At 45.3% G+C, this 12700-nt stretch overlaps 1 protein-coding gene across 1 annotated transcript in view; it reads left to right on the top strand.

The window, feature by feature from the left end:
• The window catches only part of ANKDD1A (ankyrin repeat and death domain containing 1A), a 35727-nt gene that overhangs the window by 3608 nt on the left and 19419 nt on the right, over positions 1-12700 (top strand). The window contains exons 2-8 of the mRNA XM_063314242.1: positions 165-268; positions 1253-1351; positions 2759-2857; positions 4976-5080; positions 7320-7418; positions 9637-9735; positions 10270-10368. Coding sequence (XP_063170312.1) covers positions 165-268; positions 1253-1351; positions 2759-2857; positions 4976-5080; positions 7320-7418; positions 9637-9735; positions 10270-10368 — 704 coding nt within the window. The remainder of the gene's footprint in view (positions 1-164; positions 269-1252; positions 1352-2758; positions 2858-4975; positions 5081-7319; positions 7419-9636; positions 9736-10269; positions 10369-12700) is intronic.

Below are 12700 nucleotides of genomic sequence, written 5' to 3' on the forward strand. Positions count from 1 at the left end.
AGAAACTGCAAAAGGCATGCAGTTTGCCAGTCACATCCAACACCCTCCCTTCTGAATTAAGATTGAAAGCTATCTATGCTGACCCTCTGCTCTGCATGCAGCCCGCCTAGAATTTATTTTTTATTATTTTTACAGTCTTTAACATGTCCTTTTCTTCTCTCAAGTGCTTATTTCAGAAAAAATGTTCCATGATGCAGCCAAACGAAATGACACGGCGTACATGGAGAAGCTGATCAAGAGAGGGGTTGATGTCAAAGCTAAGAATAATGTGGGCACTTAAATTGGGTGTGGGAGGGGTAGAACGGGCTTATTTGGCAAGGATTTGTACCTCTCCATGTCCCTGCTCCTCAAAATTTAAATGCTGGAGGGTTTCAGGCAAATTAAGTGAGGATAGAAGCTTTGTGATACTTATGGAATTCACTGTTGCAAAATGGGATGGTGTCCATTGGCTTTAAAAAGAGATGAGAAAAAATAATAGAGGAGGCAAATTCTATTTGGGGACTGCTGGCAATCCCACCCCCACCCATTGCCTTTCCCCAGCTGTTCAGTAAAGCACCAGGTCTGATCTGGTAACCAATCCTGAATCCAAGAAGCTGATTGCTAAATTACAAGGATGGCAGTTCTATAGCCTGGAGAACACACAAGGGGTCCTTTTTCCTTTCCAAAGCATCCCTACCCACAAACAAGTGGAATGTAAGTGTGGTTATAAAAATGTCTCCCCATGGACTACAAAATCAGGGCTGCAGGTACCTGATCAGCCGCTAGATGGTAGCAAAGAGAAATCTCATCTCAGTATCTCAACTCCGCATCTAATTGCTACTACCTAGTGGCCATGCATGGATTTACAGCCCAGATATGCTGTCCCTAACAAAAGACAATGGAGAGGTAGATGTGGCTCAGAAGTCTCCATCAGATTCAATGCCATTGTGGGGCCTCTTTGAGCAAATTCCTGGGCTCCTTCAGATCCACCAGTGCTACTACTGAGTGAGTGCTTCCAATTTGTCCCAGTTGGATAGGAGCAGAGATTGGGAGGGGGAACTGGCACTGGCAATGTCACCATGTGGTGATCCAGGCTCAGGTAGCCTCTTTTAGTTTGTTCTTAGAGTGTGTCTGTTGACAGAAAGACTAAGCTAATGAAAAAGAGAGTGCAGCTGACTTTAGGGCTCACATTGCACAATATTGGCAAAGATAAACATGGAGAGCAAGATTCCTCTCCTTTCTCCTCCCCTGCTTAATTTCTCTTTCTTTCCAGATAGACAGGACCGCTCTCCACTGGGCTGCAGGAGCTGGGCATGAACAGGCAGTCCGCCTTCTCCTGGACCATGAGGCCTCCGTGAATGATGAAGACAGTGTGAGATTTTCCCCATGCTTTGTTTACTTTATTGGGTATAATGACCAACATATCTTTATTTTCATGCCATCTTCCAAAACAGTTTTTGGAACCATAAGCTATCCAAACAGGTTGGGTTCCTGCAACAAGCTAAGCCACAGACAAAATAAATAAGAACTAAGGTTAACACTAACAAGGCACCACACATGAGCCAATCACAGGTACTAAGTCTATAACAGATCTAGTTAAGCAGGATATGCAACAAGGGCAGGATGAGTGTATTCTTCAGACAATAAAAACCAGTCAACTGTGGTGCAGCTGAAAATCAGTTTTAACCCAGAAGTGTCCTGGGGTTGTTTGGATCAAACCCATCCAGTCAGCTGTTTGTGCAAGAGGTCAATAGAGGTTTACCTTTCCCCAGTTGCTAGGCACAGAGACAAGAACCTAGAGAAGCCCCGCAAACTTGGAGCTTTTCTAGACAACTCATCTCAATTGAGTTATATCCTTTTGCAGATAGGGAGGTGGTAAACAGTGGGCAGATGGGAATGGGGATGATTAAACCTTCCCCACCCCACCTACAGTGGATTCAACCCTGATCAGGCCATGGCAGATTTTACTTTTTAACCGTCTGCATAGAACAGGGAACCACAGCATTATACACAAGGAATGCTGGTCTCAGCAGTGTCCACAGGCATTCCCTACCTGGCTGTTTTGATATCTCCCCATGGATGATGCTGGCTGATGTACTGGCGAATATCTTCTCCGAACATTGGACTCTTCAGGCAGAACAATGGACTGTTCCCCATGGGACTGTTTTTTCACTGCTTCATTTCTCATAATCTGCTGCTGCATCACAGCTACAGAGTTTCCCAGGCAGAGCATCAGACTGGGTTAAAATATCTTTTTCGCAAGGGCAGAGATTTGTTGTAACCCAAGCTTCCACCAAGGGGGGCTGGGACACTGAACCTGCACTTCCACTCCTTAAATAAGGGATGTCCAGTGCGACAGAGAGTACCAGGAAAGGAAGCAAGATGCACGTATTGAAAGAACAAAGAAGAAACAAACATTTATTTTTCTGTCTTCCTTCTCGCCAAAAAGTATCAGTTGAGCTTGGAGGACCTTTCTAGCTTCTCAAACACGTATCTTCTAAAGCATAGGCGTGTGCATTTTTAAAGTCACAACTGCTTTCGGAGTAACTCTTTTTGAAAAACTACCAGAACTTTAAAGAAACATCAGTCCGTATGTTTTCACGCTATTTCATTTCAAAGCTTGTTTTGTTGACTTTTTGGGTGTAGGGGAAATGGACTTACTTTGTCATGTGTATTCCTTTAACAATGTCAGCCTCTCTAGAAATCAAGATCATGTGAGTTTTTGCTTCTCTGGCCTAGGATAAGCTAACTTCCTTTTTCTTATCCTTCTGTTTCCCAGTTTGGGATGAGTGCACTCCTCCTGTCTGCTTGGTTTGGTCACTTACGCATCGTTCAGATCCTGGTTAATGCTGGCGCTAAAATCAACTGTGTAAATAAGGTACGGTAGCTTTTTCTAGCTTGAGGGCATCAGCTGACAAAGCTGGGCTCCATAGCAAGAGTTGAATGGAAGGACATGGTTGTCTGAAGGAGGCAAGTGATGCAGGAGGCAAGTGACAAAATGTGTATCACACTGCTGGGATGCAAACTCCCTCCTTTGCATACTCACATGAGCAAGTACGAAAGGGCAAAGCTTGCATCGTGTTATCCCAATGCACATTTTGTCATTGGGGCATCAGTAGGATTGGGAATGGACTTCTGTGCCAGTGAGATCTGCTAAAAATGTTTACCTTTGTCCCTTTTAGCTGTGCCTTGACCATCTGAAGACACCATGCTTTGTCCATGCAACATATTTAGCTAGGTCCATTAAAGAAATAGTGGCTGCTTACACAGTACAGGTGATCCTCGCTTAATGACCACAACTGGGACCAGAATGTCAGTTACTTAGTGAAGCAGTTATTAAGCGAATCCAACCCAATTTTACCTTTTTTGCAGCAGTCATTAAGCAAGTCACCATGGGCATTAAGCAAATTGTGCAGTTCCCCATTGATTTTGCTTGCCAGAAGCTAGCTGGGAAGGTCGAAAATAGCGATCATGTGACCATGGGACGCTGTGCCATGACAGTCATAAATGTGAGGACTGGTCACAAGTAGGTTTTTTCAGCACCACCATAAGTCTGAACTGTCACTAAATGAATCGTAGTTAAGACCGCTGAGCTGTCGATCGGAAGGTCGGCGGTTCGAAACCGCACGGCGGGGTGAGCTCCCGTTGTTAATCCCAGCTCCTGCACACCAAGCAGTTCGAAAACATGCAAATGTGAGTAGATTAATTGGTACCGCTTCGGCGGGAAGGTAACGGCGTTCCGTGAGTCATGCTGGCCACATGACCTATGTGTCCTATGGACAACGCCGGCTCCAAGGCTTAGAAACGGAGATGAGCACCACCCCCTAGAGTCGGACTCGACTGGACTTTACGTCAAGGGAAACCTTTACCTTTACCTACCTGTATATTTATTTAGAAGTGTACAAAGCCACCCAACTCTTCAACAACCCTGGGTGTCAGAAAATAAAAACAATCTTACAAAAAAAAAAGCCAAACACCAGAAGGAAAACAACCATGAAAGACAATTAAATACACACTGAACCCAAGGAGCTAGGTTTTCAGAGCTCTTTTGAACGCAACCAGGTGGGGGCTGTATTGAATGGAAGAGCGCAATAGGAGATGGATTGGCTTGATTTAGGTTGAATTAGCTTTGAGACATCATGCAGCTATGAGGAAATGACTCTGCAGGCAGTCTTCAGTGAAGAAGATCTTTGGGCTGGGGCATTAAGGCCTCCCGTGCCAGCAGTGTTTGTTTAAGGGGAAAGTCTGCAATTGTTTTCATCCCAAATATTGTACATAACCAGCAATGCAAACCTGCACATTTCTTAATAATTACTAACTCAGAAGGAATAAAACATGATCTGACAGTTGCAAAGTGCAGAAGGAAGGCACTTCCTTCATGACAGGTTTTCATTTGCTTAGCAAAAGGCAAGAGAAGGAGCTAAATTCCAAAAAATGGGAAGCTGCTTTCTTCATACAGGATCTCCATTTCTGAAAACTCAGCCTTGGAAGGTGTCTCTCAATCTCCCCAATCCTTGTTTTAAGGCAAGGCTATGAAGTTAGAGAGACAGCTGATCCTAGAGGCAGGGACAGTGGCAAGGGGTGGGGTGGGGGAGGTAAAAAAAGTTAAAATGGCAGCTGCAACTGCATGATCAAAGCCCCACTCCTTTTTTACAGGCATCCCGATGATCATACAGTTAATCATACAGTCACAGCCTCCATCCTGACTTTTTGACCCACCCCCAGGACATCCCTGCTTAGAGATCTCAATATCTTCCCCACCTGCCCAATATCACAAGATACCTTCATTTATTTCTTTATAATAATTTTTATTAAAGGTTACAAAACACAGGAGATAAAAAACTGATATAAACTAAGAAAAATATAAAAAGAAAAAAAGAAAAGAACAGTTTGTAACACTTCGAACAATTGCATTATCTGGGACCTGAAGAGCAAAATGGAGCAGATTGCTGATTTATTCCCCCACATCTTGAATCTGTCACCCTTACTTTTTCAGAATGGCCACAACCTCCTGCACTGTGCTGCCCAAAGAGGTCATCTCAGGGTGATGGAGTTCATCATGGAAGATCTGGAAGATGTGCAGCTGGATAAGAAAGATAAGGTAAGCAAGCTATGTGCAGAGGAAGTCTCCCCTTCCCCAGTTAGATGAACTGGGAAGGCCAACAGATCCCTGAAAGACCATTAGGCCATCATATAGTCCTGGGATCCCCAACATGGTGTCTGTGAGTCCTAATGTGCCCATAGATCCTTCGTTGGCACCTGCCAGACTTCTTGCCCAATCAGACATTTTATTTGTCAAACCAGGATTTTAATTTTAAAAATAGGGATTGTGTGGTACTCATACTCTGTGTTGTTCAGAAGTTCCAATATGTGTCATAGATATTTCTGTTAACTTTCAACTTTAAAAATAGCTTTTTTATTTATTTTTTTAAGACAAGCTAGACTGCTACAAAATTAAATGCCAGTCATCAGCATCACTTTTATTTCCCCAAATGCTTCTGGGTCTGTCACATATCCTTCCTGTTTCTGGAAGTCCTTTTCTTTCTTTCTTTCTTTCTTTCTTTCTTTCTTTCTTTCTTTCTTTTTCTTTTTTCTTTTCTTTTCTTTCTTAAAAAAAGTGAAACATCATCCAATTCACCCAGTTTGCCATCAGCAAACCTTTTCTTTGAAAGCAAGTTCTTTTATTTTCCCCTATCTATCTATCTATCTATCTATCTATCCATCCATCCATCCATCCATCCATCCATCATCCATCATCCATCATCCATCATCCATCATCCATCATCCATCATCCATCATGTCATGACTAGGTGGAAAGTGGGGAGATTTAGAACAGCATAATCAGTTGGTTAATGTTTAAACAAGAATTTGAATTAATTTTGGTGGGTTAAAATGAGATGGAAAGAGATCGTCTTAATATTACATCATACCCATAGGCTGTCAGTCCTTGCTCTCCCTGACAAGCAAGATTTCCTGGAGCTAGAAAGTCTCTCAAATCCATCCATCCTATGAAGGAATGTCTAGTAGATGCTGAGAACACAGGAGGGAGAAGCCCCATTACACAAAAGATTCCTGAGTCCAGGGGAAAAGGGGAGCATAAAAAGAGACTTTTTCTTGCCTTAATTACACTTGGCATAAGTTGAACTCAGAAACCGTTCTGGCAGCCTTTCAAAATTCTGTTACATTACCCTTGTCGCAGTTATTCAAGGAATCTAACTGGTTCTTGTGTCCTGAGTTTGCCAGCCTCACAGGGCTTAATTCTTCTACCTACCCCTCCCAAATCCCTCTCTCCTCAGTTTCCTCTTTTTCTGGAATATAAACTGGGAGGGAGGTACCATGCTTGAGTGACTGTTCCAATACCCAATCCTTACAGGTCCCTATATGCTTTCTGAGAAAATAAAGATGGCAGATGGCTGCAATCTAATGTTTTGCTTGTCCAGAAAAAGGACAACAATTGAGGCAGGCAAGCTCTCTGAAAGTTGCGGACTAGCGTAGTGGCAGATAACACTGTCATCATCCATACTTGGTAATTGGCTATGTCCTCCTTGGTGGCCATTTTCTGAGAGCACCCCCATCACCTTTTCAAAATTCCAGATGGCCCCACCAGACCAAAAAGATCTCCTCACATAGACACTTCCATCTGATGCTTTGCCACAGGGCAGTGTTGTTAACCGCCCAGAGTCCCCCATTGGGGGAGAGGGGCGGTAATATAAATCTAATAAATAAATAACATAAATAAATGTGTTTTAAGATAGCCTCCAAGTGGTGGGGCCCCAACTGGCTGAGCAGGGGTCTCAACTGAACAGCATGCCAGAAAGAGCTTCCCAGAATGCTTTGCCCCAGTGGCATCTGCAGGGAGCAGGCAAGGGGGCAAATGACCCAACAGCATTGCAGCAGTGCCACCCAAGCTGTGTCCTCTTTGTGCAGGCGTCATGAGATGAAAACCAAGTACAGAAAGGGCAGTGTTTTCATCATAATGGTGTGATGCGGCATCACACCAAAATCTTGCAGGTGCTTCTGCGTTGGACACGCTGGGCTATCATGGCAGACACCTAGAGGTTGTAATTTGCCAGTGTGGAAAGAATCTCTGAGGCTAGCAAATTTAAAAACAACTGATCCAACTTTTTCTCTCTTACCAGCAGAACCAAAATTTTAAAAAATAAATCAGTTCTGAGTCAATGATAAATTTCTGTTGCACAAGCCTCTTGCAGCAGAATTCCTACAAGCCTGTTTTATTACCTTTCAATGACATGAACATTAAATATAAGCAATTATCAGAGTCTGGTTTTGTCTTCCCCCACCCCACCCCCTTTTTCCCCCTCTTCTTTCTCTCCTTAAAGATCGGCAGGACAGCATTACATTTAGCAGCGGAGAAGGGACAGCTGGAGGTGGTAGAGCTTCTCCTCGACTTAGGTTGTTCTCGCAGCCTCAAAGACAAGGTTTGAAAAAGAGTTGGGAACTGTCCTGCCAAAGATCTAGGAATCTTCTGGATCCTCCATTCCAGCTTTCTCATAAACCTCTATTAAGCTCTCTAATTGACTGCAGCCTGGTTTCAGATTCAGATGGTTTCTGCCAAAACCATAAAATAAAATACTCAATGAAAGCATTTGAGATTGCACCAACCTTATTTTAATTCAAGAGTGTGCAGAAAACCTTGTTATTCCTCTTAATCTCAAAACACCACTATCCCATTAACCATGGCCATTGGTTTATTATGTTTAAATATTTTTAAAATATTATTTATTTAGTTTTGCTGGGGGGTGGGCTTTGAGTCAGTGATGACTCCTGGTGGCTGCCTGGACAAGTCCCTGCAGTTTTCTTGGCAACTTTTTCAGCGGTGGTTTGCCCTTGCCTTCTTCCTAGGGCTGAGAAAGAGAGGGACTGGCCCAAGGTCACCCAGCTGGCTTTGTGCCTAAGGCAGGGCTAGAACTCATGGTCTCCTGGTTTCTAGTCCACCACCTTTACCATGAGACCAAACTGGCTGTCAATACATCAAGTTCCTGCAGTTTTCTTGGCAAGGTTTTTTGGAAGTGGTTTGTCACTGTCTCCTTCCTAGGGCTGAGAGGGAATGACTGGCCCAAGGTCACCCAGCTGGCTTTGTGCCTAAGGCAGGACTGGAACTCACTGTCTCCAGGTTTCTAGCCTGGTGTCTAAACCACTACACCAAACTGGCTTTTTTGTATTTACTTACTTAATTTAATATAGAAGCCACCCAGCTCCAAATGACTTTGGGTGGCTAACACTTTAAAAGCCAGAACAGTAAAAGTAAGAAACTATTGTTGATCTATGTTAACTGCATTATGTCTTATTGAATTATACATTTTAGAAACGGTATTGTTAAGTTCTATGCCTCCTGGAGATGCATGATTTGATAAGAGGTAAAGAAACTGTGTAAATAAATGAGCATAGCACTGTTTGCTCGTGTTTAAGGAAGTCACATTTACAATGAAATCTTCAGTATGGCTGATTGAGCTTGTATACCACTAGAGATAAACAAATCAAACAGTCAGAGTTTGATCCAACTTCAGACTCACATGTACTAGGAAGGGAATTATTTTGAGATTTCACCTCATCATGAGTCATTCAGCTTCCAAACAATATAAGGCAATGCTGTAGTGGAATATAAAGATAACCTTAATAAAAGTATTTGAGAACTGTTAAGCAAAAAATAAAAGAGAACTCAGGCTGGGAAGACATGAGAAAGAAAATAATCCCCCCCCCCCTTGATTCTGTTGGGGATAAGAGGGAGCAGAGGGAAACTGGCAGACTTTCAAGATTGATGTCTGCACTTAGAATTAGGCCAAGATAGGAATAGATATTGCAAGGAATGCTACTATTTTGTTTTAGGGCAGGATTTCTCAACCTTAGCAACTTTAAGATGCGTGGCCTACAACTCCCAGAATTCTCTAGCAAGTAAATATGAAGAATACCTCTATGGCTACATACCAAATAGCTGGGGAATTCTGGGAGTTGAAGTCCACACTTATTAAAGTTGCTAAGGTTGAGAAAACCTGTTGTAGGATATAACAGCAGCAACTTGGAAGCCTGCCAGAGTTTCTCTCTACTCCATCTTATACCAAGCAGAGTCAAGGTGGGGTCATTTGAGTTTCTTTCTCATGCTCCCTCCCTTCCCCAGAATGTCTTTTATTTCCCCTTTCATCAAGGTTGCTGTTACATCCCTCTACAACTGCTCATCCCTGGGTCACTGTTTGATCAGTGTTTAAGCTGATGTGGTATAGTGGTTAAGATGTTAGTTTAGGACTGGGGAGAGCCAGGTTCAAATCTAGCCTCTGCTATGAAAAGTCCCTGGATGGCTTGGGGCCAAAAAGGCAGGATACAAATAATAGTAAGTTTGAAAGTGCATTGGAAAACACAAGTCAATGTCATTTTTAATTATTTATGTGAAGACTGATCCCAGACTTGGAATTACTGCATTAATACATTCATTAATGCCTTTCTTTTCTTGGATCCGTAACTTTGAATGTGTGATTGCTGGGAAAGCCCCAAATGGATTTGCTTTGCGGTATTGTGCCTGCCAAAATTCATGGGGCTAAAGTGGCCTTAGAGGAACATTTCCAGCTGCTCTCCCACTGGATCCCCATGAGAGCTCTCCTCTCCTCTCCTCTCCTTTATGTGAAATGTCATATTGGTTTGCAGGAGAAGAACACGGCCCTTCATTTGGCGGCCATGAATGGGCATGCAGACGTGTTTCAGAAACTTATAGAAGCTGGCATGGACCTGGATGACAAGAATGCAGTGAGTAGAAAGCTGCAAAAACATGTTTTCTCCCATAGGAAACATTGAAATTTAAGGCCAACTCTTTTTCTTGAGGTTTGGTTATGGCCAAAGCAGGCTATGTAACATAGGTGCATGACATGTGAAGAATACCTCTATGGCTACATACCAAATAGCTGGGGAATTCTGGGAGTTGAAGTCCACACTTATTAAGTTGCTAAGGTTGAGAATCCCTGTTGTAGGATATAATAACAACAACTTGGAAGCCTGCCAGAGTTTCTCTCTACTCCAAAAGAAGGTTACCCTTCTTTTGACCCCTTGTTGTGATTTAGTTGTCTTCCCAGATTGCATCATCCTGAACTGCCCTGGTGCTCCTTCTGTCTTAAACCAATCTACCTGTCCCGTCTTCTGCATGAGAGGGCTGGTTTTCAGCTCTCATCTGTGTGTGCAGTGGTCAGATATGCTACTCTGTTGTTTTTCCCTGACTGTGTGAGAACTAACTCTCACACATGATTAAGAGGACAACCACAGTTCGCTGCTTCTCTCTTTTTCCAGGAAGGGATGACTTCCCTGCATTTGGCTGCTGAGGGAGGACATAATGATTGCGTTAAGCTACTCCTGGAAGCTGGGTGTGAGGTCAATGCCCAAACTCAGGTATGGGAAGCTGATTGGAAGGAATTGGTCATGAGATATAGGAGGGATCTTTGTTTGTTTATCTATTTATCTGCATCATTTCTATACCCCCAACAAGACTTCTCATGGCTTAATCTAGTACTCCATAGAAATTCTCTCCTTATCCATTAAAAGTTCAGCAAACAAGATGGGTCTCCAGAGTTCCCCAGAACATTGTAAGGGAAGGTGCCATACAGATCTCTGGAGGTAGGGTGTTCCAGCACATGAGGGCACATACAGAGAAGCAGCATGTCCTTGCTCCTCCTTCTCAGATCTCACAAGGGAAGACATTCTCAATATCCCCATTCTGGTTGAATGTGTGGGACGTATCAGTTCTCCTTGGAGTGGAAGCTCTTCAGATACCTAGATTATGACCAGAATTTTGAAATGGAAGCCTACTGGCAATGAATGTAGCCCCCACAACACTGGTGTTATGCAGCACTGGTGGTCTCATCCACCAGCAGGCAAGCTGCTGCATGTTGTACTAATAGCAGCTTCCCGGTCGTCTTCAAAGACAGTCTAATGCAGAGTGCATTGCAGTAGTTGGTGTGAGCAGTGATGAGGGTAACCATCATGCTCCAAGAAGGACTACAACCAGCACACCATCCAAAGGTAGGCAAAGGCACCCCCAGCCATCTTCCACCTGCCCAACCAGTGATAGCTGTGACTCTAGGAGCATCACTTTCAGACCATTTCTTCAGGGAAAGGCCTCCCTTTCTAGAATCATCACTGGAGCAGACAAAGTGCCCAGTTGTCATGCGCTGCCTACCTCTGAATAACGTTCAGACGCTGGTTTGCAAATCAGGTTCTGGTTTATTTCAGGGCAGGTACAACGTTGGTAGAAAAAAGCTGAGAGTGACAGGAGCGCGCCGGTGCGGGGTTTAAATACCCCGCGCCGGTCAGCGCCCCCTCGCTCACGGTCACGTCACCCCCCTTTGTCCCATGCGTTGCCCTGCCGTTGGTTGAGGGTTTCCAGGATCGCCCATCCTCAGGTTTCCATTCTTCTGCTGATTGCTTTCAGCTGGGCGATCCCCGTTGTATTGCCGCTGATGGCTTGGGTGGCTCCGTGATTCGTTTAGCTATTGTTTGTTAGCCGTTAGTCGTTGTGGGTTGATGGCTGCTTAACTTGTGCCCCTTCACTTATTTCCTTGTCATTGTCATGTGTGCCATTGCGCTGATGACTTTAGCTCAACGGCACTCATGACATACTGCCCCCTTTTCGAATAGTGTTCTCCCCCGGTTTTCTTGGTTTTCCCCGTGGAGCTGTCAAAACGCCACATTTTTTTTTTTTTTTTTCAAAGTTCCCGCCGGAGTAGTTGTCGCCCCTCCCTTTGCTCCTCCCTCTACCACGTGCCTTCCCAGGGTGTGTCCATGGTGCGCATGCTCGGGTTCTGACCTGGCGTGCGCATGCTCCAACCACACCCTGTTTGTTTGGCTCAGTTCGGCGAGGCGAGAGGCGTGGCTGGTCGGGTGCTGCTCAGCTCCAGGTAGGGCCCTTCTTTTCTTATTTAGAGTGCGTCGCCTTTGTTGTGTCTCCTGGGCGTTGCCCCCAGGTTGCCCTGTTGACTTGCTTGCCACTCCCCCGCGGCCGGGGGGCGGGGGGAGGGCGCTGGCGATCGTTTGTCACCACCCCGTGGGCCCGGGGCGGGGGGAGTGAGTCCCGGGGGGGGGAAGGTCCACCCAAGTCGCGGGCTTGGGGGGGGCCCTTTCCCTTGGGGCACGGGAGGCGGGGGGGGCCTGCGGGGGGGGGGTTGGTTTTGCTGACCTTGGTTGCGGTTTGTCGGGGTATGCCCGGTGAAATGCTCTGGTCAGGTCAGGCGCGTTAACGTTGTGCGCCGCCACCCATTCCGGGTGGGGGAAGTGTTTCCACCTGACCAGATAGTGTAGAGTTCCTCGTTGCTTGCGGGAGTCGAGGATGTCCCTGATCTCGAAGTGGTGTTGCCCGTCGATCATTAGCGGTGCGGGCTGTGGCGTGCTTGGGTGCCATCGGGAGGTGGTTGCCGGTTTTAGGAGGCTGGTATGGAACACCGGGTGGAGTCTCCGGAGGTTGTGTGGCAGGTCCAGGCGTATTGCTACCGGGTTCACTATTTGCGTGACTCGGAACGGCCCGATGTACTTAGGCCCCAGTTTTTTCGAGGGTTGGGTTGACTTTAGGAACTTGGTGGAGAGATAGGCCATATCCCCCGCCTGGAACGTCGGTTGTTGGCGCCGGTGCTTGTCGGCCTGCTCTTTGTAAGCAGCCTGTGCCTCCTTCAGCGCCGCCGTGATTACTGGCCATGCTTCCGCGATCTTCCGTCCCCAGTCGCTGGCGTCC

Source organism: Candoia aspera, chromosome 13, assembly GCF_035149785.1.
Source record: "Candoia aspera isolate rCanAsp1 chromosome 13, rCanAsp1.hap2, whole genome shotgun sequence".
NCBI lineage: Eukaryota > Metazoa > Chordata > Lepidosauria > Squamata > Boidae > Candoia > Candoia aspera.